Source organism: Urocitellus parryii, chromosome 1 (genome assembly GCF_045843805.1).
Source record: "Urocitellus parryii isolate mUroPar1 chromosome 1, mUroPar1.hap1, whole genome shotgun sequence".
NCBI lineage: Eukaryota > Metazoa > Chordata > Mammalia > Rodentia > Sciuridae > Urocitellus > Urocitellus parryii.
This window is the reverse complement of record NC_135531.1, coordinates 2,123,061-2,149,863: the sequence shown is the minus strand read 5'-3', so window position 1 is coordinate 2,149,863 and position 26,803 is coordinate 2,123,061. Positions and strand designations below refer to the sequence as shown.

General features: G+C 59.8%; 1 protein-coding gene across 1 annotated transcript in view; it reads left to right on the top strand.

Annotated features, from left to right (window-relative positions):
* Positions 1-9,130: 9,130 nt before the first annotated feature.
* Positions 9,131-26,803, top strand: part of Lpcat1 (lysophosphatidylcholine acyltransferase 1) — a 48,746-nt gene continuing 31,073 nt past the window's right edge. The window contains exon 1 of the mRNA XM_026380044.2: positions 9,131-9,325. Coding sequence (XP_026235829.2) covers positions 9,191-9,325 — 135 coding nt within the window. The 5' untranslated portion in view covers positions 9,131-9,190. The remainder of the gene's footprint in view (positions 9,326-26,803) is intronic.

The window sequence follows — 26,803 nt, the reverse complement described above, 5'->3', positions numbered from 1 at the left end:
AGGCGCAGGTGTGTGTGTGCAGGTATACGTGTGTGCAGGTGCAGGCACAGGTGTGTGTACAGGTGTGTGCACAGGGAGGAGGGTGTGAGGTGCAGGTGTGTGTCCCTGTGCAGGTGCAGGTGCAGGGACAGGTGTGTGTGTGCAGGTGTGTGCACAGGGAGGATCTGTGCTCAGAGTATGATCTGTGCTCAGAGAGCCATGGCCCAACACATTCGCCCCTGCCTCACCCGCTCACTTCCCGGGGTCACTTGTGGCTATGACCCCGTCTGTGGGAAAGGTCTGCCAAGGAGGCTGCAGCCACAGCCACGTCCCACTGTGTCCCCAAGAGAGGAGAAGGGAGGAGTGGGCCGCCCTGCACGTCCCAGCCAGCCTCTGCCTGAGCAGGTGGGCTCTCGCCCCTGCCCCTGCTCTCCTGGGCCCTGCCCAGCCCTTCACTGTCCGCAGGACCTCCTGACTTTCCTGTGGTGACCTCTCTCTTCCCGGAGCTGCCTGCACAATGGAGCATCGGCCTGAACCCCAAGCCGCAAGACGCCCAGCCCAAAGGTCAGTTAGACACTAATGAAAACAAGGACATGCACCATCCTCTGGGAAGAAATGTCTGATTCTCCAAGTGCGTCTGTCTCCTTTCTTTCCTCAGTGAGCGCTGGGCAGCCGACGTGTGCTGGGAGGGCAGAGCCAAGGCTGCCCGCTGGCCATCCTCAGGGGGCCCTGGGAGCTCTGCAGAGCTGCCCAGGGGACTGGGGCACCAGAGCAGGGGCACATAGAGCCAGGGCGCCAGGGGTCCCGACGGCAGGGTTGGGGGCTAACAGGGAGGGCCGGGTCAGGACCACAGGCTCCTGGGAAACGGGACGGCTCAGCGGCAGCCCCTGGGGAGGGCAAGGGGCCCGAGTGCCACAGAAAGTGGGGTCAGAAGTGACAGGGGGTTGAAGGGAAGCTGCAAAGAAGAGTGCTCAGAGGGATTGGAGGATTTTCTAAATCTATTCAATATGCAAAGACAAGTGCCATATGGCCGCGGGCTCTGCCTTCCAGTCCCTGTACCTGCGGTGGCCTAAATATTCCTGAGATTAAGTTCACTTGTAAGTAGCAGAAAAATCCGAAACAGTAACAATCTAAACAGGATAGAATTTCGCTTCTCCTTCACTCAGAAGGGACAGAGGCAGCTGGTCCAGGGCTGAGAGGGCCCTCCCTGGGGTCAGGACCCTGTCACCTCTGTGGTTGCTCCACTGGCTTGAAAGCTTTTCATTCCTAAATGTGTCTTGTGACCCAAGATGGATGCTATAGCTCTAGCCATCACATCTTCCTTCCAGCTAGCAGGAAGACACTCTCCTTTTAAAGGCATTTCCTAGAAGGTCCACAAAACTTGGGCTCATATCTCATTTGTCACCAGAACTTGGTTACGTAACCACAATCAGATGGCAGACAGACTGGGAAATGCAGTCCATTCTGGGTGGCCAAACGCACTAAAATGTGCAGGTTGTATCACAGGAAGACGGAGAGGATGGTGAAGGAGACGGCAGCAGGTTGGCATGGCCTCATCACGGGCCCTCCCTCACGGGCCCTCAGAACTCCCTCCTTCCCACCAGCACAGGCTGTCTCCAGAACTTGGAGGAGTCTCTTCCACACTGAATTCCTCCCAACAGGGGCACTGTGACCAACCGCATCTGGCTTTTAGAAAACACGAGACGATGTGCATTTAAAACAGGACACGCGCCTTCCTCGTGCAACATCAGGTGCAGGGGCCGAAGCAGGAGTCGGGAAAGGGAGGTGCCCTGTGTTAAGACCGCGGGGCGTGGGCAGGGCGCCTGCCGGCCCCTCCGTGCGTGCCCAGGTGACCAGGGCTTCTCAAGCCACCTGCGGAGTCATGTCGTTCACTGGGGTATGGAAGGGGCTCTCAGCTCAGCTTCTCCCTCTCACAGTCGAGAACTGTTTCCACGACAACCCAGCTGTGGGAGGGAGGGAGCCCTGGAGCTGGCCTCAATGGCACGGGGAGGGGGGAAACCAAAGGGCCACGTGAAGCCAACAGGGACTGCACTGACCCTATGCATCTACTCGTCAATCTGCCCAAATCGTCCAACAGTTGATGGTGGATTGAACTTGCCCTCCAAAAAGATGTGTCCCCGTTCCAGGCTCTGGTCCCTGGGAATGTGACCTGACCCAGAACAGGGTTCCTGCGGCTGTGACCAAGACAAGGATCTCAGATAGACCACACTGGTTCATAGTGGCCTGAGATCCAATTCTATGTCCCCCAAGAGAAAAGAGGGTAATCAGACACTGACGCGAGAGAGGTGGCCATGGGCAGGGAGGCAGAGAGCGGCACAACGTGTCTGTGAGCTGAGGAACAGAGAGCTGGGCACCCCCAGGAGCAGGACACAGGCCTGGACAGACCCCTGGCACTTGTGCTCATTAATATCCACGGGCCGGTATGCCCAAGAAGGGCAGCACACATTCTGAACCGTTCACAAACACGTTTCCCAAGACAGACCGCGTGCAGGGGCACAAACAGTCTCCATCACCTGCAAGATGGGAGTCACAGGGAACAGGGGCTCTGAGCAGCGTGGGATCAGCCACAGTCAGGAGCAGACCTCTGGGAAACCCAATACGCAGACTAGGGGCCAAAAAGTGAGTCGAAACAGAACCAGAATGCACACTGAACAAAATAAAAATGGTGGTGCCTGTCTGGTCTGTGAGCACAGGCCGCCTGCAGCACCAGACCCACAGCACAGAAAGGAGAGTGACCTCAAGTGAATGACGCTCCTGCTCGGCTCAGGGACAGAGGGGGCCAAGGAGAGGAAACGGCAGAGATGAGAGGCCGCGAGGACCAGGCAGCGGAGGAGTGCAGCCCCAGAACCAGGCAGGTCTCGGGGACCACAGCAGCGGTCAGGGAGAGAGGAGGCAGCCAGGGCCGGGTCAGGGTGGAGACACCAGCTCACAAGGCTGACAACGGGAATTGTGAGCACGTCTGTGCTGACACACCAGCACCCTGGACACTTACGGCAGACAGACAGACTCAGGACGAGACGGATCATCAGAAGAACCCTGTCTATTGGATAATTTGAACTTTAAGTTAAAAGCATTCCCACAAAGGAAACTGCATGCCCACATGACTTCCCTGGGAGATTCTACAGAAGTCTGAGAAGGAAGCAATTCCAATTCCACACAGCGCATTCAGGAAGCGCAAAGAGGAAGGGACACTGCCCCCGCCCCCAGCTCCCGCCCCGGGGGGGGGGGGGTCCTGCAAGGCAAACGTCATCCAGATTCCTCAACAAAACGTGGTACAGAGACGTCAGGAGAAGGAAAGAGCCGCTCTGTCCCTCCCAAGCGCAGAAGTGCAGGCTCTCAGGCGGGTGTGGGGAGCCATGGGGCCGAAGGCCACTCGGCCGAGTGGGGGCACGGCACTGGGCCTCACCCGCCTGCCAGGCCCTGGAGAGCCCACCAGGACCGCGGGAGGAGGAGAGGCTCCCTACTGGAGAGGAAGGACAAAACTCGTCCTGGGCAGAACACAGGGTGCTGTCCGTGGTCAGGACCCAGGGGGAGCTACCGTGGCCTCCCAGCAAGGCTTCGAGGTACAGTCAACACTGAAGCAAGCTGCCTTTCTGTCTAGCAATAAACAAAATTGAAAATTTTAAAGTAGTATTTACATCAGGCCAAGATGTTGAGTATTAGTGATAAATGTGGCGAAGGAGGTGCAGGCTTTGCACACCAAACACTGCCAAGCCTCGTCGAGAGGAGAGAAAGAAATCGCAGGTGGCTTGAGAGATGTGCAGGGTAAAGAGCCGAAAGACTCAGCATTGTGAGTGCTGCTTCTTCCCAAAATTTCTGCATGGAGTCAAGTCAAGTCTCCTGGCCGAGACGGCAAGTTCTCCAGCAGGAACGGGTAGACCGAGCTGCAGTTCACGCAGAGAGGGGAAACACCCAGCATCACTCTGCCGACTTTCATAAAGGGAAAGTTTGGTGACCGACACGTCTGCTCTCAGAACACGCTGGGAGAACCCGCCATCACAGTGGCGCAGAACTCAGCACGGGGCCGAGTGCCCGCAGATGGAACAGGAGCATGCAGGCGAGAGAAGGGGGCTCCGTGGAGGAAGACGTGACCTCGTGACAGTGGAAGGGACCACCGCGTGTCCACAGGCAAAAACCAAAGCTCCCGTCTGCACCCTCACCCTAAAAAATAGCCCAGGGTGCGCTGCAGACGCCCTGGAGGAAGCAGGAGAGAGCACCGTACTGTGGAGCAGCCAGGAAGCCGCTGGCTGAGTCACGCAGCAGCTCCCTTTAGAAAGATCAGCTGAACTTTGTGACTATGCACCGCCCTCCTGGGAGTCCACGCTAGCTGAGCAGGTGGGCCTGAACCCCAAGTCCCCACCGCTCCAGAGGCCGAGGCAGGAGGGTCACTGGAGCCCTAGAGTCCAAGGTCAGCCTGGGCAACAAAGAGAGACCCCATCTCAAAACAGAGAAAAAGGAAGGGAATGGGGAAGGGTGAAGAGAAGAGAAAGGAAAATCTGGTTACAGCAGCGATAAGACAGACCTGGGATGATCATATGTGTCCAACAGAACTAGATTCAGAATAACAAATGAATAAACACTTTTTGTACCAGTGTGCTTAGCCACTGAGTCACATCCCTAGCCCTTTTACATTTTACTTTGAGACCAGGTCTTGCTAAATTGGTTACGGCCTCGCTAAATTGCTCAGGGGAGCCTCAAACTTGTGATCCTCCTGCCTCTGCCTCCCTAGTCACTGGGATTACAGGCGTGAACCACTCCCCAGAATGAATAAGCAGTTTACTGAGAAAGTAATTGGACAGATCCTTGAAGATTTATGGACGGCAAACGGGAACATGAGAAGAGGCTCTAGAGCATTACTCATTTGGGAACGCAAGTGTATGTCACAATGAAATACCTCTACACTTACTGGACTGTCTGAAATGAGAAAGTGCAAACACACCAAGTATCGGCAGGAATGTGCAAGACCCACCGAAGCAAACAAACCACTGACAGAGTACAAACTTGTTCTAGGATTCTGTGTTCATCAGGAAAATGCTACAAACGTGAAGGCAGAATTGAAACAGTCAGGCCATGCATCCAAAAGATTATGGCAAGCAGCTCTGCACTCAAAAATGTCAGTGAAACTTCTCTAGGAGGAAGGAAAAGAACCCAAGAAGAAACTCAGACCTGAACAAAGAACATGCTGGGAATGGCAGATACACAGCGAATACAAAAGGCTTCCCAGAGGGGTCTGTCTAACCTCCTGAAAAGATAAGTGAATGCCAAAGGGAAAATGATAAATACCACTGTTCAACATACAAAACGGCAGCACAGCCAGGCACGGAAATCCCAGTGACCTGGGAGGCTGAGGCAGGAGGATCCTGAGTGTGGCCAGCCTGGGCCACTCAGCAAGACCCCGTCTCAAAATGGAACTTAAAAAGGGCTGGAGGTGTGGCTCAGTGGCAGAGTGCTTGCCTGGCCTGCCCAAGGCCCTGGGCTCCACCGCCGGCAGGCAGGGAAAAGAAGAGAAAGCCCAAGCTCGGAGGGTGCGAGGCCGTGAACGCACCCGGCGTGAGGCCTCGGCTCCACGTGAAAGGGTGCGAGGATCCGAAGGTCCCAGGCAACATTGGCTGAGCCCTGCAGCACACTCACAAACCAAATGGACGAGTGCTGATGGGCCCCGGGTGGAGACAGTGAAAACAGACGGGGGTCCACAGAAAGCCACACAGAGAAAGACACAGACAGGCAGGATGGAAGGCTTCAACCTGCGCGAGGCGGCGAGCATGCACCGTCTGCTGGTGCTGTCAGAGCGCTTTCTAAAGTCGGGCTGGTGAAGCAGGATGTGTCTCCACGCTGCCTGTGAGAGACCCTCCTGAAAGGCACGGCCACAGAAGGACGAAACACAGAGGACAGGAAGTCACACCACAAATGCTCTACACTCAGGGGCTGCAGTGACCACGCCAGCATCAGAAGAGTGGACTTCAGGATGGGACGTGCCACCAAAGTCTGAGAGGCATCATGATAGGAGTGGGCTCACGGAGACAAGGCAGAGCTCTAGATCCATGCTCACCCAGCACCACAGCCTCAGAACACACGAGACCTGGACAGGGCTCTGGCCACAGTGACCGCCTCACTACAGAACGAGGCACCACAAGTAACGAAGACTCAGAGACTCAAAGAGAAGCCGGCCGGCTGGATCTGGGTGGCATCCCGGAACCCTCCACCCACACATTTTTAAATGATGCCAAACTACAGGCCATAAAGGGACTGGACTCCCAGGACAAAGTGCTGTGACCACAAGGAACTGCATTCACGTCAACAACAGATGTGTCTGGAACATCTCCAAATGTTTGGAAGTTAATGCACAACCACACACCTGGGGCAGAGAGAAAACCACCTGGGGAAAGGGCCAATAAAGACTCCGGGAGTGAAAGACATTTGTGGGATTCAGGCGGAGCCTTGCTGGGCAGGAAATGCCCAGCAAGAAATAAGAAGTGTCTGAAGCCCCTCCCACCGCAAGAGAGGATGAACTCAGAGTGACCTGAACTCAGAGAGGGAAAGAACAGGAAAGAACAGGTCTGCGGTCCAGAGGGCCCACGGGGGTGGGCTTGCTCTCCCCGCTCTCTGCCCCGTGAGGATGTGGGGCTCCTGGGCCATCCTGGAAGAACATGCCCGTCACTCATCTGACCCCAAGCTTGCTGGCCCTTTGGTCTTGGACTTCCCAGGCTCTGGTCCTGGCCATCACGCCTCTCAGGTGTTCTGCTGCCGCCGCACAAGCAGACCAGGACCGAGGACTTGCCCCATGTCACCCGCGGCACACCTGTCTTGGGGGTCTCTAGGACACACATCTTCCTCAGTCACTTCCTGCCTGTGTCTCCTCCTACCTTTAGCCTCCTCCCACAGGGTCCTCCTGACCCCAGGATCCACTGTGGGTCATCCAGCCTTGATTCCCACGGTGGCTCCAACCCAGGCTGAACTGGGCAGGCAGAGGGAAGAGGCCCTTTCCTGGGAGATGGACACCTCTGAATGCGGCTGGAGGACACTCCTAGAGGACACCCCTGGCCTACTGAGCCAGCTCGGCCTGCAGGGCAGGACGGGGTTGCTCACATAAACTCTTAGAGACTCCAGGGGCTCCCTACAGATGGCCACAAACCGGGATAAAACAGGGAGCTTTGCCGTCTCGCCCAGCTAAGGCCAGAAGTCTGAGATCAAGGTGCCCCAGAGGGGCATCCTCTGAAGTCTCCAGGGCAGCAGCTCTCCAGATCTCCCCAGTTTCCAATAACTGGTCAGTCTTACCACGGCATTCATCCTGGGAGTGTGCGTCCCTATCCACATTTCCCCGTCACACTGCACAGGGCCTACTGATCTCACCTGCTTTATCATCTGCAAAGACCCGACTTCCAAATACGTTCACATCCACAGGTCCTGGGGCTTAGCGCTTCAGCCTCTCTGGGGGTCGCAGGCCAGCCTGGCACACACTGAGCTCTCAGGCCACGCAGGACCCTGCCCGTCTCCAACAGGATCCTGCGTGGTCCGGGAGAGCTGTCACCCATGGCCAGGCCCACTCAATGCCATCTGGCCTCTACAGCTAGGAGGACCCTGATACCGGCACCTCATCCTCTGCTTGCCAAGACCCAATGCTCAGGCGGCAACACCTCTGCACTGGGCTGCCCTCGGGGCTCTCTGCCCAGGACTTTGGCGGCACCTCAGGCCCGCGTTTTGTCTGGGCAGAGGCAGCCCTGAGAGGAGAAAGGTGTCTGTGCCCTGGAGCTTTCCTGACTCTCAGTTTGGATGAGGATCTGATCCTTGGGTGCTGGGATCTTGTGTTGGAGAGTGGAACAAGTGGCCACTAAACGCCCAGAGGTCAGTGGGATGCCGATGGCCAGGCCACAGCACATCTGAAACACAGTGCATTGGCAGCAAGATTCATCTCAGTCTGCAAGGGCCCCAGCCTCTCTTAGTGTGCAGGAGGGCAATGCCTCTTGGGTTTCATTTCACAGATGGACGTCCCAAGGCGAGGTCACTTGCTGAGGTCCAGAGTGAGGTTTTAAAGTGTTTGGACCAGCCAGCACCTTTCCCTCTGGACACTGTGGGGTGGCACAGACCTTCAACGTCAGTCCTGTCTCTCTCCCCATCCAGGCCTGGAAACACAGTAGGGCCACAGAAGGGCCCACCACATGGCCACAGGTCTGTTTTGTTCAGCCAGGAGATCCGCCTGTTAGCAGAGGGCTCAGGCCATTCCCAGACCAGCTGCCTAGGAAAGCCGTGGCTGGGATCCTCAGAGCACTGATGTCCAGGAGCCTCCGGACTTTGGGGCCCCTTTGGGGGCTGCACTGCAGGGAGAGCTCTGGTTCTTCCTCCCGCTCTCTGCTTTCTGGTGTCAGTGTAGGATGGGCGGTGGACGTGGAGGTGGAGGTGTCTGAGCCCCTCCTCACCCAGAGCCCACCGTGAGCAGCGCACTGAGGTGCACAGGGAAATTCAGCTGATCACGTTGCAAAAGATGTGCAGTGGATTTTTCAAATTTATAAATTTTGACCAGAAAGCTATTCCTGAAAGCTTTTGCTCTAGTCAACAATGAGTCACAAATTAGGGATCCCCAGATGTCCCCTGTATCTTCGGCGGTAGCTGCCAGGAATTAGAGGAGTCGGGGAAAACTCGCCTGCCACAGCCCTCTCCCACCCAGGGCGCCCACTGGAGATCCGCCTTGGACAGAGCCTCCGGGCCTGGGAGCAGCGCGGGGAGAACCGCCTTCCAGGAGCCGGGTCAGAACGGACCCGGGAGGAAAGAAGGCTGCGCGGACCTCGCGGAGCTGGACACCAGCCGCGCCGCCACGAGGTCCTGCTCCCTGCTCCTGGGACTCACCCGCCCGCCACCCCAGGGCTCCGCACCCACCGCCCCGGGAGCGCGCGCCCCGCCCCTTCCTCGTCCCCGCGGTCAGCGCCGACCACCGCCGGGGCCCGCGCACCGGCGGGCTGGCCTGGGCGCAGGGCGGGCGCGGAAGGAGGCGGAGGCGGAGGCGGAGGCAGAGGCGGGCCCGGGACGCCCCGCCCGGGGCCCGCCCGCCGCCCACGTCACACCGCCGCCCCTCGCGCGCCTGCGCCGCCCGCCCGCCGCGCATCCTCAGCCGCTGCGCATCCTCGGCCGCTCCCGCCGCTCTCCGCCCGCTCGGCGCCCAGCTCCGCGCCGGTTCCCTCGCGGCCGGCGGGCGGCCATGAGGCTGCGGGGATGCGGGACGCGGGCCACCCCCGCCTCCGGCGTGGCGTCGGGCGGTGCGCGGCGACTGGCGCCCCCGGGGCAGAACCCCTTCGTGCACGAGCTGCGGTTGAGCGCCCTGCAGAAGGCCCAGGTGGGTGTCCCCGAACGCTCCGCCACGGACCCGGCGGGATGCGGGCCCGGGAGGCGCGGCCTCCGATGGGGCTGGGGAGGGTCCTGGGACTCGGGCCCTCCCTCGCTGATCCCTGTCCCGTGGTCCCTGCACTCCGCGACGCGACGCTCGATCCCCGGCATCCGGCTTCCCGCCGCCCTCACCCAGATCAGATCCCCAGGTCCCTGGCGCTGGTCTCCCGCATCCCGCACCCTGATGCTGCTCCGCGCCCCTTTTACCTGGTTCCTGCAGCCTGATCTCCGCTCCGCATCCCGTTCCCCGCCGCTCCTCCCAGGCCCAGGCGCTGTTCCCGCCGGATGCAGGCCCTGCGCCTGGATGCCTAGCGGGCATCCCCGCCACGCGTCCGAGCTCAGCGCGGGAGTCTGACTTTGTGTCTCCGTGGCCTCGTGTGCGGGGCTTTGCCTGGTCGTTTGAGTCAGTGCCTGAGAGAGTGGGCGCGCGGGGCAGGCGGGACAAGTGGCAGGAGGATTTCCACCTCTGTGTTTGCGAGGAGAGTTTCCTGGGGCTTTGCAGTAAGGGACGTTCCCTGGGGCATCTGACCCCAGTCAACTTGTGCCACCTGGTTCCCACGTGGGAGGGAAGGGTGTGTGACAGCTTCCCTAAAGACTGTCTTTTGGGGGCCGGGAGGATGGTGAGTGGGGACCTGATCCAGGCAGGGAGGGATGCTTGCCGCTTTTGTTCTGGTGGCCTTCCCATGGGAGCATGTCCCTTGACAAGCTGGCACTTGGTGACTTACTCTGGGCCAGTCCTTCAGAGTTCGGAGACACTCCCAGGCCTGATGCTTACTCCACAGTAGCTGCAGGCACTAGCAGTTTAGGGCTTCATGCTGCCGGCTCTTCGGAAGTGCATTTCCGTGGTGAGAAACTTCTTCTGTGGGCAGGGGGAGTTGTGTTTCAGTGTGTAAAGTAGCTCATCTGATGTCACATGAAGTGAGAGGTCTTGGAGTCTTCGTCCCAGGGGAGGCTTTCCCAGGACCTCTGCTTTCTTCAAGCCCTGGGTGGAGGAAATGGTGTGCAGAAGATTGAGAGCAGAGAGGGCCAAGACAGGGTTGTCCCCAGCAGGCCCGGGGCCTGTCCCTGCACAGGTCAGGGTGGGGGCTCTGCCTGGAACCTCCCTCTGCAGCCTTCATCTCAGACCCTCACCTGCCAGCAGGCTGAGCCTGCAGGAAGAAGACACAGTCCCTTTGCCCTTCCCCTCATTCCCCTGTCTCCCCCGCCCTCACCAGCCACTCCCTGGGGGGTCCTTTCTCTCTCCTCCTTCTGCCACTCTGCTGCTTAGAGCCCTCTCTGGACAGACACCCTGGAATGGAGCCCTGATCCCGTCTTGTGCTTTTCTAGGGCCTTCCCTGCTCACCCTCTGCACCCTCCCCTACCCATCCTGATCATGCTGCCCGCACCCTGGTCATCCCAGTGGCCTGCTTCCTCCTGCCCTGCCCCTCTCAGCCTCACTGCGTCTCCCTCCCGTGCTGGGGAAGCCTCCCTCTTCCAGGCAGCTAGTGCCTCCCTCCCTCTGCGTCCTGCCAGAGTCACACTCCCTTTAGGAGGGAAAGACGGGCCAGGTGCACTGCCCCTCAGGAAGCAGGGCCGAGGCCTGAGGTGGGGAGAAGGCAGGGTTGGATTGGAGTGCCCCCCAGCCTCCTTTCTGCCCCGGGACCTCATTACCTCCATCCCAGCTGCTCTCGGCAGGGTCATGGAGGCCCTCAGAGTCACCAGGTGTACTTGGGACGCAGTTGTACCTGCTCTGGTGCGGCTGAGGGTCACTCTGTAAATGCCTGTAGCATGCTCTGTGGAAACTCTGGCTTGCACCAGGCACTGCCCTGTGAAGTCACCTCTGGGCTAGCCGTGGCCAGATGCCCTCTACAGGTGAGTGGCCTGTCTCCCAAGCAGAGAAAGCCTGCTTCCCGGGATCAGGCCTCGTACCCCACACCGAGGTGCTCGGGACGCCCCAGTGGAGCCAAGGTGCAGGCAGCCCACAAGTCCCTGCCTGGGATGCTGCTGTGTTTGGCCTGGTGCCAGCCGGCCACCTTGGCTGCCGTGGGCTCCATCTGGCATTTACAGACTTAGTGAGGAGCTTAAGCCTCTCTCTGGACAGAAAGCCACACACGAGGGTCTGAAGGAGGGCCCAGGGCTGTTGGGGCCTGTGAAACCTGTGTGTACTGCAGCCGAAGCCAGGGCACAGGGCAAGCTCGGGTCAAGCTCAGGGGCGGGGAGGGTGGCGCGGCGCTGCTCTCCAGCCCTCAGCCGCACTCTCCCAGTTGCCTGCTCATGGGCTACTTTTGGAGTCATGAGGTGATTTCTATCACCCGGGGTTTTGGGGTACTTCCCATAGATTCTGTGGTGTGAGCGTGTCCCCGCCCCCAGCTCTGATGGGTTTTCCCTTTTCTGAAGTCCCTGCCCATAACCAGCCTCTGAGAGGTCACTTCCTGGAAAGCAGAGCCACTCCCTCTAACCTTGGAGCTGTGTGCCGGGTCAGTGTTGGGCCCAGAGCTGGAGGCTCTGGCCAGCTGCCCCCTGCCCAGTCTGGCCTGCAGAGGACACCAAGGATGGCCTGGCATCTGGTGGGCCATCTCTGCTCGTGCCTGTGGCCCAGGATCCTGCATCCTGGCCTGTGTTCACTGTCAGCTGTGGCCCTGGGAGGCGGTGGGAGGCAGGGGTGGTGTCACCGTGTGGCAGACGAGGCTGCGGGGCCAGTGCTGAGGTCCCTGCCTCTGAGCGTGAGGTCTGGCTTGGTGTGGACCCTGGCCTGGCCTCATAGCCCTGCCCTCGGGAGCTGGCTCCCTCCCACACACCTGAGGCCCCTGTGACCCCTCTGCCTTTCTGGAAAGACGCACGTGGAAGGCTCGCTTGCCGTTGGTGGAACAGCAGGATCAGGATTGAGGCTGCGAAAGACTGTTGGTTGGTTGGTGGCCTTCAGAGCTGACCTCGGGGGTGTGCGGACGTTGTGCACACAGAGGTATTCTATAGCTGCAAGCATGTGCACCCATCACGCCTTAGACTAACATCAAATCTTAGGACTTTTGTGGTGCGTTCCACATGCCCTGTGCTCACGCTGTCCAGCGGGGCAGGTTACTCGGTGTCTCCATGACGGTCACGTGCTGATTTCTGATCTGTTCCCTGCAGATTGCTGCAGGCCTCAGTCCCAGGCCCCAGGCTCATTTTCCACTCTGGCCACTGGTGTTAGCAGCAGGAGCTGGCTCCTGTCCCACCCGTGACTGCTCTGCATGCACAGCCTGGGTCCTGAGCAGGCCCGAGCCGGGCAACGCCTTCCTGGAGGGAGCCAGCCGGGAGCGCCCCATCCTGGGCTCTGGTCTGGGTTCTGGAATTCTGACCGAGGTCACATTTTTACCGACCAAGCCTGACTCTGACCTCTGCCTGGCCCCCAGGCTGCTGGCTCTTTAGGAGACACGCTGTCCTCACGGGAGCTCGGCCACAGCATCCCAGCTCCGCTCAGTGTCCAGGGATCCATTCCCTGCTGCTGGCCTGATGAGTTCTGTTGGCCTCGATGGCCCTGATGTGCCGGGAGAAGAGCCACCAGCTGGCGTCTCACATTTCTACCTGTGTTTTTCATGGTCCTTCCCACCTGGGCCTGTGGTTTACAGGGAATGTCACCTTGACTCTCAGCTTGGGGCGCCCAAGCACTTGGCCTTTCACCTGAGGGGCAGTGGCCTGTGCTGTACTTACCCCCTGAGGCTTGTGGTCAGTGTGTGGGCTCAGGGACTGTGTTCTGGGGACAGCAGTTCCTTACAAGCTGCGGCTTTGCTTTTGCGATGGAGCCGCCCCAGCCACCTTCACCCGGAAGCCCCCGACACCTCAGCGTGAAGCTCGCTCCACTCTGCGTCCTCAGGTGCTCACCCCGGCCAGCTCTCCCCAGCAGCGTGCCCTGACCAGCCAGTGGTCTGCAGATGTGGAGCTGTCGTCCCAGGAGAGCTGGCTTCCTTTTCATTGAGACGTCCTCCACCCACATGGCGGACGACGCGTTTCCACCATTGAGCGATCTGTTTCTCACTTTCAAGGGATCAGGGTTTGGGGCCTGGAACAGTGCTGTACAAACCGGCCATCAGGACCTGCCTGCTCTGCTGGCTGGGTACCCAGTGGCCCTGCACCTGTCCCCACATGCAGCAGAGTGGCCTCGAGCCCTGTGGCCCTTCCTGCCTGGGCATGTCCGAGTAAGGCACGTCCCTGCCCACCTGACCCAGAGACTCCAGGAGGACCCTCTCTGCCATCCATGCTCCTCCAGCTTCTGTTCCCCAGACCCTTCACCAAACAGTCCAGGATGAAAGTACCCCCACCCGACCGCCGGGCAGCAGTGGCTCCTCACCCAGGCCCTGCGGGTCTCTGGTGGTGTGTCAGCGACCCTACCACCCCAGCCTTGCTCAAGACCTTTACTCTAGCCGTGAGTTATTTTGAAATGAGCCCAGAGGGAAGGGCACAGTGCTGGGTATGTGTGTGTCAGTACATGATTTTTTACTGTGCCCACAGTGGCCTTCGGTGGCCTATGGCCATCAACCCCTCCCTGCTCCTTCTGCAGGCTTAAAGCCCACCAGCACGTCCCGGCTCCCTGTGGCTGTGCTGGGCCTGGGTGACATGGGCTTGCCTCCCCTGGGCATGGTGTTGCCACTGCCTCTGTGTTTGGTGACCCCCAGGATGCTGCCTGAACCATTCTGGGTACCTGGAGTGGACTCAGAAGGTGGGGATGCCACCTTCTGAGTCTGTTAAGGGTCACATGTCCACCTTAGAGTGGAGTGGTGATTTATTTGTCTTTAAAAAGAAAAACCACAGTTCTAAGTATTCAAGTTCTCAGGGTGGCCATGGAGCAGGGCTGACCTGAGCCCAGCAGCATCCCTGAGGCCTGCCAGAGTGGGGCCAGGCATTGGCCATGAAGCAGGGCTCTGCTGTCCGTGTTGTGTCCAGCCTCATGGTAGAGCCCAGGACTTTCCTGGGCTAAGCACAGTGGTGACCCCGTGCCCTAAGCCGGGGAGTGCTGGTGGCTGGGGGTGTTTGCATCAGGCATTGACTGTCCCTTTGGGGTATCTTATTTAGGTCAGTTTGCTCCCCCAGGCCCCTGGGACAGAGCAGACCACATACAGTCGATCTGTCCTCCTCACCCACAGGAGGGGTCACAGCCACTGTAGCTTGTGAATTGCTTTTGGGACATCCTTGCAGCCCCCGGGTCAGGCTCAGCCCCTCCCCAACTGGGCCCTCCCCACCCTCCACACAGGGTCTCTTCATTTTGCTGGTCAGTGGCCCTGAGACTGCCCATGGCAAGGGGGGGGGGTAGAAGCCATCCCCAGCCCAGAATTAATGGTCACTGTCATCCTGTCTCTCCCTGATACGGCAGTCTCCTGCCACCCACTCTGGCCCTCCCTCCATCTTTAGCTGTCTGTCCTTCCCCACACTGAGAAATGACCACTCCACCAGGATCATAGCACTGTCCACTCCTGTTGTGCCTCTCACCAGCTGGGGAGTGGAGCCAGGATGCCTGGTTGCCCTGTGTCTGCGGGTGGCCTGGGCCAGGCCCTGTGGGCTCCCTGCAGTCACTCCGGAGCGGAGCTCGGGCTGGGCAGGTCTGGGCTGGGTGCCCCTGGCGGGCGGGCATGGGCTGTCCTCCTCTCAGCGCCTGTGGCTCTCTGCAGACGTTTACTGAGCAAATAAAACAGCCAGAAAGGCCGCCGGGCTTGAGTTTCGGGATTCTTTTACTGGGAGCAGGCAGCAGGTCCCTGAGGCGACCCCCCTGCTGGGAGGCGGCCGGTCCCTGCTGACTCCTGCCTGTGTGTGTGTGTGTGTGTGTGTGTGTGTGTGTGCCACAGTGTCCCACTCTCCCTGAGGCCCCTTGCCTGCCATGCTGTCTGTCCCCTCCCATGTTTTGCTGGGGCAGAGCTGAGTACCACTGCCTACCTTGTCCCTCCTCCTGGAGGTGTGACCCTTACTTTAGAGTCAAAGGAGACTGAAGTGTTCCTTGGGATCACAAGGTGGCCTGAGGCAGGCATCCTGCTGGGACCAGCCTGGAGCTCCCGGTGAGCTGTGCGTGAACAGCGGTCAGTCAGCAGGTCACTTCTGCTTGCTGTTGCCCGGGACAGCCCTTCTTCAGAGATGACCCCTGCAGCGTAGGTGGCCTGTGTGGCCACTCTGGCAGTGCTAGCCACGCCGGCCCCTCACCTGGTGGTGTCCTTGGGTCTCCTGTGCCCTGAGGCAGGGCCTCCTAGGGTGTGGCCCTCCTGTGGTGCTGCTGGGGAGGCTGCCCATTGGCCACGCTCCCATCCAGGCTCCACCTGCTCCCGGGCCTCCTGGGTGTTCCCACACGGGGGCTCTCTGGCTTTCCAAGGATGTAATTACAGGGTGTCCTGCCCCCAGGTGAGACGCCTGGAAGTAGGTCAGCTGTAACTGAGCCCTGCAGCTCTGCGTTGGGATCTGGCTGGTGTCTGCACGGGAGCCCAGCCTGGTTCCAGAGTGTGTCTGGCCCCCCACACACCTTCTAGGGACTTGTGCTGCTTCCTCTGCACCTGCTTCTGCGGAACCCCTGTGAGCCAGGTCAGAGCCCCCAGGGGCCCTGCCGGGGCCTTCTCCAGGCCCGCGTGCCAGGGCATGCAGTGGGGCCCTGGTGGGGCCTCTGGCTACAATTTGGCCTGTGAGGGATTTCACATCTGGGGCTGCGGGTCGGAATCGCAGGAGTCACAGGTACAGGGCTCTGGTCCCTGGACAGGGACCCCAAAAGCCCAGGAGAGATCTGTATGGAACGGAGTGGTTTAGGAGGACTGAGGAAAGCCCAGGCAAGAGTTTGGCACTGTCCAGAGGTTCAGGCTCAGAACAGGAGGAGGCAGTCCCAGCCTGTGTCCACCTGAATTGTCCCAAGGAGCGGACAGGGCACCAGCTTTAGGTGCCCACATGACTGCCCATCCTGGGGCCTTTGCACTTGGGTACAGGATGCTCTTGGGTTCCAGAACCCTCCCCCTGCCTGGTCCTTCCCCAACCCTCCCCCCACACTGTATTCCCTCAGTCTTTGCTGAAACTCAGCCCACCCCAGCCCCCTGGCCCTCTTCCTGCAGGCCCCACATCTGCACTTGGTCAGGGCTAGGCTGGGGCTGCTGTCTGAGACATCTGTGCCTTGGCCATGTCCCTGCATCCAGAGCAGCCGGGCACCTCACAGGTGCCCTTATGGTCAGCTGAGCAAGCAGCTCTCTCTCCCTCACTCACACATTCAGTTACTCGCCAGCACCACCAGGTGCGCATGGGGCTGCCAGGCACCGCACTCGTTGCCGGCGTTTCAGAGGGCCACGTCCAGACAGCACAGGCCTCGGTGGGGACCTTAGGTGAGCACACAGACCCAGGTCCTGGAGGAGCCGGCCCACTTGGCACTGCAGGGGACAGCCTCGGGCCACAGGGTGTGTCCCTGGGTTAGAGGTCAAGGCCTCCCTGAGTATGTCAGTCCTCTCCATGGGGGTGTCTTGCCCCATATGTGGGTCTCGAGTGGCGGGCAGTAAGCAAGGTCTCTCCCAGGGCCTTGACTTGCATGCTCAGGGCCACGTGCTGGGCAGCCCTGGGAGCCCCTGCTGGACCCTGACAGCTGCAGGCAGTGGCTGCTGTCCACTCTTCCTGGTTAAGCCACAGGAGGGCAAGGTGTGGCTGCCACAGGTGCTCCCCTGCAGCCCGGGTGCAGCACCTGTCCCACCAGGCTCCCCATGCCCTCATTTAGCTCCGGTCCTCTTGTCCTTCTGGCCTCAGGGAAGACTGTGAGGCTGCATCTGCACAGGTCATCGGGCCACCTCCGCTGCCTCAGGGCAAGGGCCTGTCCTGCCTTCCGGTCCCTGCAGGAGTTTCCCCTGTCCTGGGGTAGGGTGGGAGTTCCCAGGTCCTGAAGAGTGATGGCCAGACTCTAGGCGCTCTCAGGATGCTGACAACATATTTGCAGCTAATGTGTGCTTTGAGTTGGTGACTGAAGTCCCTGAGTTCAATTTCACTTGCTTTGTGAGCATGTTCCGGGTATCCCGGGCCTGCAACTGACCTTCCATGTGTCCAGCGTTGACTTCACTTCCCCGCTAAAGGCCGAGACAGCATCATTGTGGAGCTCATCCTGCAAGGGATTGCGCAACACGCAGGGTCAGGTGCATGTCCTCTCTGCAGCCGGTGGGCCTGTCCAGGGAGGTGGTGCCCAGTCACACCCAGCTTCCCAGGGCTGGCTCAGCCATCATCTCCCGGGGGTGTGTGGCCATGTGGTCTCCCAGTGCTGCTGGACCTGGTAAGCAGCACTGTGAACTGCTGCCCAGCAGGTGTCCAGCTACATGGTGGTCACAGCACTGCATGTGGGCACCCAGGGAAAGGTGTGTTTTGGCCCATGTGTGTAGCCATGGTGACTGTCACAGGTCCCTGCTCACATCTGTTCTGGGGCTTCAGAGCCACCCTGGGCTGGGTAGTCTCAGGTCAGCCCTTCAGAAGCTGGTGGGGGACACCCGGCAGAGATACGTCTTCGCATGTCCAGAGGACGCCAGCAGCAGTGTGGGGAGCCAGTGTAGAGGAGACCAGCCCTCCACCCACACATGCTGCGTGCCCCTCTGTGGCTCACCTGGCCCAGGGCCCTCTCCTACCTCTGTGGTCACTTGCCAGCGTCCCCAGGATCCACTGCGGTGCCCAGGCTGTGCTGCCTCCCCCGAGGGTGCTGCCCCAGTGAGACTGTCATGTCTCAGCACTGAGGCATTGGACACAGACCTGAGCTGCGGGTCCAGCTGTTGCAGACGGTCTCTGGCACCCCATGTAAGGAGGGCCTGAGCCTCAGTAACTCCATTTTAAAATAAGCCAGCAGTTCCACCAGACACAGTCTGCAGAGCCCTCCAACACGAATCAGGCAGAGCCTGGTAAATAAGTCACTTTCCACAAGTCACCGTCATCTGCCTTCACCCTGATAAGAGTCAGAGGTGTGAGATGAGGGTGGAAACCACCCGACCAGATGTCCCGGCCCTGGAATGAAACGCGGCACTGAGAAACCCCTTGACGGCTGATAGGGGTTGAAGGGGCACACAGAAGCCCCCAAATTCAGCAAAAATGAGGGAGCAAATGAACATTCAGCCAGCCCACACCGATGCCCTCATACTGGAGAGCTGAGGAGGACCCGGACTGACACCCGCCTCTTCTCATCACCTGCCTGATGTCTGCATCGTCCTCACCACTCTCAAACTCTACAGCCACATCTTGACCCTGGAGAACAGAGACCCTCTCCTCAACCGGTGGTCAGCTCCACCCCAGGAGCAGCCTCCATCGGTGCCTGACCTGACCACTGCCGTCCAAGTGGGAGGGCATCTGCTGGACTGAAGGCCTAAGAGTCAAGACTTCACCCTGGCACTTGAGCTTGGCACGCAGAGGGAATGCCTGTCATGAGCCTGTCATGACTCGTGTCTGCAGTACTGAGGATGAACTTGGATGGGTTTGCTTTGGATTGATTGTGTCTATTGCAGTGCTCAGCATTAAGGATGCTCATTTTTTTGATTAAGAACTTATAGAGTGAAATTGTATTGAGTGATTTGAGTGAATAAAGTACTGAAAAAGGGCAGAAGAGCGTGGACATTCTTGATTTCTCCCTCCGACCGCGGATGTCACACTTTTCCCCATCGCGCCCCAGAAACTGATTGGAAGCGGGGTGGGGAGAAGCCTGTGTCTGGCGTGGAGTGTTCCTGGTAGGTTCGGTGGTGGCAGGGTTCCTGGTTTGGGCTGGCCTTAGACTGGAGTGGCTTTGGCCCCACAGAGCCCTGCGTAGCAGCCACATCACCTCTAGGGTGTTGAAGTGGCAAAGGCTGCCATCCAGGAAAGTCGCTCTGACACAGTTCCCTACACAAGCTGTAGGTAGGTTGCACATTCAGAGCATGTCACCAAGCCTCATTCTGCAGGAGAGAAGCCTCTGGGTCACTGTTCAGACTATTGTCAAGGGCTCTCTGGGGAGTGGGACTGGCTAAGATTTGAGAGAAGAAATAGCTCGGTGTTAGGGAGCTATATTTAATTTTAGATCTGAGTGGGAGCACTAAGAAGTGACTTCGAGAGCAGCCAGCTCGGACTCAGCAAAGTCCCTGAGGAGGTGCAGCCGCGATGCCGTTGAGATCTGAGGCCAAGGAGTGGTGGACGGTCACCTATTAGTGGAACAGGTGAACCCCATGTGAAGTCCGCCAGGCGTTTATGTAAAGAGCAGCTCACGCAACAAGAAGCACCAGCTCCCCAAATACAAAACGTTCTGCCCGTGCCCCGGTGCCCGCCGCTGTCCTGGTGTGGCTGCACCCGCAGCCTGTGCTCTGGGGTCTGTCTTTGTGGAGGGCTGGGGCCAGAGCCCGTTTAAGATGACTGCTGAGAAGGTGAAGCCACCAGACCAGAGTGCCAGTGTCGGGGGCTCCTTTCTCCAGCCATGTGACGCCCTCTGCCACACAGCACCGCAGGGTGGCCTGTGCCAGAGGCGGCCCTCCCTGCTGGACTCTGCCTGCTCCAGAGTGAGCCTGAGGAGACCCGGGGTCATCCACCAAGGCCTACCCAGGAGCCACCTGTGGCCAGGCACCTCTGTGTGGCCACGAGCTGCTACGTTCCTAAGTGATTTCAGAAAGAGGATATCCTGCGGTGTGAAGATCATGTGAAACTCGTACTTCCACGTTCAGAAATAAAGATGGCGTTGAACACAGCAGCAGGGAAGGGCCAGCGCTCTCGGTTCCTCTTTTGCTTCCGGTGAGTCGACTCTTAGAATTAATTCTGAAAACAGCTCTCGACTCCCCACTTGAGAGTAGTGTCTCAAGACGCACTTCGTCTCATCGGGGCTTCTGGTGCTGGGCACAGAGCCTGACGCCAGGTCCAGAGTCAGCCATCCTGGGCTCTGGGGTGGTCAGGGCAAGGCTGCCCGGAGGGCAGGTGTCTCCTAGGGACCAGCTGCCTTGCTCCAGCCGAGGGGCACCTGCGGGAATTGCTGTGACTCCCAGAGCCCTCTGCCTGAGCCACGCCTGCGGAGGACCTCTGGTCTCGACCTGGCTTCTCAGAAGGCGCTCACTCCATGTTTACTTATGGTAACGGCGAAAGGGGACAGGTTGATCCCAGCTGGTTTTCCCTGTCTCGTCTGTCAGCCCTGAGTCTCTTGTCTCTCTAATGCACTTGGGGAGCCCCGCCCTGTTCTTGGGGCCTCAGGGTTTGCAGGTGGCCTTCCAGGGCAGTGCAGGACGGGCTCCGACTGCCGCTCCCTCCACTTGCAGACCTAAACGGACAGGAGCACCTTGGCCCCTCCCCGCCGACGCTCCTAGTACATCGCTGTTACTTCTTGCCCTCTGGGGGTCCGGGAGGTTGGGGGCCCCTCCCAGCCCCCCACGGCCGTCCCTAGTGGTCCCAGGAAGGAAGAGCCAGAGGCCTGCCTTGGGCTTGGTGTGGATGTGTCTTGGAGGTGCTTCCAGCAGGAGCTGAGGAGAAAGGTGGCAGTGACCCTCCCTGGGGAGGGGACCTGAAGGACGGCTGTGCTGGAGGGTGGGCCTCACGGGTGATCAGCTGCCAGTTAGGCTGCTGAGGGCTGTCGGGAGGCCCACTGAGACGCCACTGGGAGGCGTTGACTTCAGGTCCTGCACCTGTCCAGGACGCAAGGGTGCAGAGGGGTTCGCCAGGCCTGAGGCTTCCTGCAGGCTCCTGCAGCCCGGGTGGCCCTCCGCCTGCCACTCCTGGAGGCCTGGCCTGGGCTCTGGCCACCTAGCCCCTTGAAGGCCACCCCTGCCCTCTCTGGCCACAGGGCCCCATATGAGTCCACCCCTGCAGTGTTTCTCTCTCTGCCTGGGCATGCCGCACCCTCCCAGTGGGACCTTCTGCCCCCGCTCAGTGGGCATGGGGGTCGCAGCCCAGCCCCACCCCTCGGCTCCTTCCTCCACGTCCCCTTCAGGACGGCCTGCGTGGTTCAGGCAGCTCCGGCCTGCTGTGCTGCTCCAGAGCCCCTTCTCTGGCCTCACCCACCCTCTGTCCTTGTGCTGTCCTGAGCCGTCCTCCTGCCTCCCGTGCGGCCCTGGTTTCTGGACTGAGGAGCACGGACAGTGGTGCAGCCTCGGGCTCACAGTCTCGGCCCGGCACTGCCCGCACCTCTGCACCTGGGAGGGGAGACACAGGTCACCTCCCTGTCTGTGAGCCCTGTCTTGCTCTTCCCTGCCCCCGGCCATCCTGGCAGTCGCTCTGAAGGTCCCCTCATTGGCTGTGCCACAGCAGACAGCATGCAAATGGAGAGGCCTCTGCTCCTCGGCACCTTGGGGCTCTCTGTCCAGGGAGGTGGCCGGCCACTGCATCCCTGCAGGCCCCATGCAGCTCCACGTTCTGCAGAGGCCTGGCCTTTGGTGGTGTGTGGGTTGCTTGGTACTACTGACACGCTCGCCTTGCACGTGGAGGTTGATGGCTTCAGCAGAGGGAGGTGAGCCAGGTGTGTCTGCTAGGTCCAGGGACCCTCTGTGTTCTGGTGCATTGGACAGTCCATCTACACTCAGCAGAGGAGCCATTCCACCCATGGCTCTTGTCCTGGGGGTACTTCAGACGCCTGTGGACTGTGCTGATGAGACCACAGCCCGGGGCCCAGACAAGAGACACCCATTGTCTGCAGTCCTGGTGGGTCCAGGAAGTAGGCTGGCTCCCCTGGGGCCTCTCCCTGGACGCACTCTCCTCCATATCCTCACATGGCTGTCCCTGTGTGTCCTGACCTCATAAGGACTCAGAGTGGATTAGGGCCCTCCTAGTGACCTCATTCTACCTAATCGTCTCTTCAAAGACCCATCTCCAAACAGCCTCATAGGGCCTGAGCTGGGGCTGAGGACAGGTGGAGAAGGAGTCCACGTGAGGTCCCGGGCTGAGGACAGGAGGAGAAGGTGTCCTCGTGAGGTCCTGGGCTGAGGACAGATGGAGAAGGTGTCCTCGTGAGGTCCTGGGCTGAGGACAGGAGGAGAAGGTGTCCTCGTGAGGTCCCGGGCTGAGGACAGGAGGAGAAGGTGTCCTTGTGAGGTCCTGGGCTGAGGACAGATGGAGAAGGTGTCCTCGTGAGGTCCTGGGCTGAGGACAGGAGGAGAAGGTGTCCTCGTGATGTCCCGGGCTGAGGACAGGAGGAGAAGGTGTCCTCGTGAGGTCCCGGGCTGAGGACAGATGGAGAAGGTGTCCTCGTGAGGTCCCGGGCTGAGGACAGGAGGAGAAGGTGTCCTCGTGAGGTCCCGGGCTGAGGACAGGTGGAGAAGGTGTCCTCGTGAGGTCCCGGGCTGAGGACAGGAGGAGAAGGTGTCCTTGTGAGGTCCTGGCCGGGGCTGAGGACACGTGCAGAAGGCCTGAGCCTCTGGTCTCACCTGCCACCAGCACGTGGTGGTCTGGGCATGTCCAGGCACCCTCTGCCACTCTGTCTTGTTTGCCCCCTGTGCTGAACCTCGGCCTGGTGTCCCTCAATCCAGAGGACAGCCCCCTGGCTCACAGTGCTCCTGTGGCAGTGTCCTCCCCGGGGCAGGAGCGGGGCTTGCTGGGCTCTATGTGTCAGGGCGCCCGCTCCACCCAGGGCTCTGCTGGCTGCGTGTCCCACCTGGCCCCACCTGGCCCCCAGGCCTGCTCATCTGTCTGGCCAGGCCCAGGTCCATGGGGGCTGCCCTGAGGGACGGGCTCAGGAGGGCTTGGGCTTTTCGTCCGTGCCTGGACCAGCTTCACAGGCAGGGCCAGTGTCCTAGTGTCTGTCAGATGACAGCCGGGTCGTGTGTGCCGGTGTGTATCAGTGTGTCTCAGTGGTATGTTTGAAGGTGTCTGTGTGTGTCAGTGGATGTGTATTGTATAACTGTGTGTGTACGTGTGTCACACTGGGAGCGCAGGTCAGTGTGTCCATGATTGACGTCAGTGAGTGTATACATGTCACTGTGTGGGTGTGTCAATGAGTATGTCAGTGGGTGTCACTGAGTGTGTCAGTGGGTGTGTGTTACTGTGAGAGTGTCAGTGTGTGGATGTCACTGTGTGGGTGTGTCACTGTATAGGTGTATCAGTGTGTCAGTGCGTGTGTGTCTCTGTGTCGTTGTCAGTAGGTGTGTCATTGGGTGTGTCAGTGGGTGTGTGTCACTGTGCATCAATGGGTGTGTGTCACTGTGGGTGTGTGTTACTGTGGGTGTGTCAGTGGGTGTTGTCACTGTGTAGGTGTCACTGTGGGTATCAGTGGGTGTGTGTCACTGTGGGTGTCTGGGTGTGTCAGTGGGTGTTGTCACTGAGTTTGTCAGTGGGTGTGTGTCACTGTGTGGGTGTCAATGGGTGTTGTCACTGAGTGTGTCAGTGGGTGTGTGTCACTGTGCATCAATGGGTGTGTGTCACTGTGGGTGTGTGTCACTGTGGGTGTTGTCACTGTGGGTGTCAGTGGGTGTGTGTCACTGTGTGGGTGTCAGTGGGTGTGTCAGTGGGTGTTGTCACTGAGTGTGTCAGTGGGTGTGTGTCACTGTGTGGGTGTCAGTGGGTGTTGTCACTGAGTTTTTCAGTGGGTGTGTGTCACTGTGTGGGTGTCAGTGGGTGTTGTCACTGAGTGTGTCAGTGGGTGTGTGTCACTGTGCATCAATGGGTGTGTGTCACTGTGGGTGTGTGTCACTGTGGGTGTTGTCACTGTGGGTGTCAGTGGGTGTGTGTCACTGTGTGGGTGTCAGTGGGTGTGTCAGTGGGTGTTGTCACTGAGTGTGTCAGTGGGTGTGTGTCACTGTGTGGGTGTCAGTGGGTGTTGTCACTGAGTGTGTCAGTGGGTATGTATCACTGTGTGGGTATCACTGTGTGGGTGTCAGTGGGTGTGTGTCACTGTGCATCAATGGGTGTGTGTCACTGTGGGTGGGTGTCACTGTGGGTGTCAGTGGGTGTGTGTCACTGAGTATGTCAGTGGGTGTGTGTCTGTGTGGGTGTGTCCGTGGGTGTTGTCACTGAGTGTGTCCATGGGTATTATCACTGAGTGTGTCAGTGGGTATGTATCACTGTGTGGGTGTCACTGTGTGGGTGTCAGTGGGTGTGTGTCACTGTGCATCAATGGGTGTGTGTCACTGTGGGTGGGTGTCACTGTGGGTGTCAGTGGGTGTGTGTCACTGAGTATGTCAGTGGGTGTGTGTCTGTGTGGGTGTGTCCGTGGGTGTTGTCACTGAGTGTGTCCATGGGTATTATCACTGTGGGTGTCAGTGGGTTTGTGTCACTGAGTGTCAGTGGATATGTGTCACGGTGTGGGTGTTAGTGGGTGTGTGTCACTGTGGGTATCAATGGGTGTTTGTCACTGTGTGGGTGTCAGTGTGTTTGTGTCACTGAGTGTCAGTGGGTATGTGTCACGGTGTGGGTGTCAGTGGGTGTGTGTCACTGTGGGTATCAATGGGTGTTTGTCACTGTGTGGGTGTCAGTGTGTTTGTGTCACTGAGTGTGTCCATGGGTGTTGTCACTGTGGGTGTCAGTGGGTGTGTGTCACTGTGCATCAATGGGTGTGTGTCACTGTGGGTGTCACTTCATGGATGTGAGAGTGGACGTGGACACATGCTTGCTGCCGCCTGGTTCTAACCGTACCTGATGCTTGGCCGTGGCAGGTGGTTCTGGCTGGAGCTCTGCTCTCTTGGCCTGTGGGTCCGGGTCCTGTCGCCAGCTGCCCTCTGGATTCGCCCCTGGCAGGAGGTTGGGTCTGTCCCGGGGTCTGCCCTGCCTGGCATGGCCAGATGTGGGCTGGTCTTAGTGGTGCACAGAGCCCTTGCTGGCCTCCTGGCCAGCCCAGGCCCCCTGGAGGGCACCCCAGCTCCTGGTGTTGCTGTGGCACTGCCGTGCCCCGCAGGGGTGAGTCAGTGCCCTGCACATCCAGGTCTTTTCTCGACACGGCCGTCAGAGTCCCCTCTGTCCATGGTTTAGGACAAGCACGAAGCAGCCTCCGGGGGCCGAGCTCCTCGCAGCATCTTGTCATCAACCCGCTCACGGGAAGGTGACCGAGCGACCGCTTGGCCTGACACCCTCAGGGGGACAGGTTCCTCATGTCAAGGGCCCCACTGCCTCGTTGGTCTCCTGTGGGCTGGCTGCAGCCTCGAGCCCAGCTCTCGCCACGTGGGGGTGTGGCCGGTACCCTCTGCTGGGTGTCCCAGCCTCCCCAGCCAGCCTCTGGTCCCTGCCCACTTCCTGCACAGTGTCCTCTGTAGGTGCCTCCCCTCCTCTGGAGGGTGGTGCTGTCTGAGGAGGTGTCAGGAGCAGGACCCAGAGGACCCGCTCCATGCTGGCGCCGTCTGACTCAGTGTCCAGCACTGCGCTGGGCTTCCTGTGGGCGTGGAACTGACCCGCCTCCCTGTCCAGCAGCCTCTGCTCCCTGCAGCTCCCAGGGGCAGTGTGCTCACGGCCTCAAGGAGCAGCACAGGGCAGCGCCTGTGGGGTCGCAGGGAAGGGAAACTGAGCCCCGGGGTCCTGGACATGACTCAGGGGCCACCACAGGGGCTGGATGTCCTCAGTGGCAGCTCTTGTCCTGCAGCAGGGGCGCCAAGGGCAGGAAGAGTGCAGCGCGATGGAGGACTCAGGGTAGGGCGCCCCTTCACCTGGGGTCAGAGCCCGGGGCTTGGCGGGAGCTGGGGGCCAAAGGGGGCGTCAGGCAGTGGGCGTTTCTGAAGACGAGACCGTAAAGAGAGAGAGAACTCATCGTTGGAGAACCTGCAAGTGTCCAAATGACGGACTTGGGCTCTCAGGGAAAGGACGGGTCAGACTGCTTCAGAGGGGTCAATAAACCAGCAAAATGGGGACAGGGCTGACGAGCTGTGCAGGCCAAGTAGGACAGGAAGCCCGGGACTCGGGGCCAACAGCACTGCCGTGCCTCCCGCCGCCTGGCTGTGGGTGCCGTGGACTCTGGTTCACCCTGGGTCCCTCCCGCCGCCTGGCTGTGGGTGTCATGGACTCTGGTTCACCCTGGTTGCAGGTCTGACCGAGCCCTGCAGGGGCTGTGACTCCGCTCTGCGTTCCTGGGGTGAGATCAGTGGATCAGCTAGTGTGAATGCAGACCCTCAGGACGCCTCCTACTGTCCTCGCCCCTGTGAGCTGCCACGTGGTGAGCTGTAGGAGGAGGGTCACTGTGCAGGGTTCACTGTGTACCGAGGACTGAGCCCCAGCTCTGAGGTTCCACGGTAGTCCATCTCATCATCTGATCGCCAGCGGTGCTCAGACTTCAGGCCAGTGGCACTTTTGCGGCTGGCTCCCACCCTGAGGGGACAGGAGGACAGCACGAGGTCACCATTGTTACTTCTGGAATCTGTTTTGGGGCCACAGTTGGCTGCAGGTTAGAGCAGACCCTCAGAGGAGGGGAACTTCGGTGGGACCAGGAGACCTGCTGAGGCCTGGGGAAGGGTCTCCTCACAGCCATAACACCAAAGTCCACCCGAGGAAAGCAAAGTCCAGACCCACACCATCCTGGAACCACGGAGTGGTGGAGACCCCAGGGGGAGAGGGAAGGGGCCACTCACGGGGCGACCTTACCAGGAGA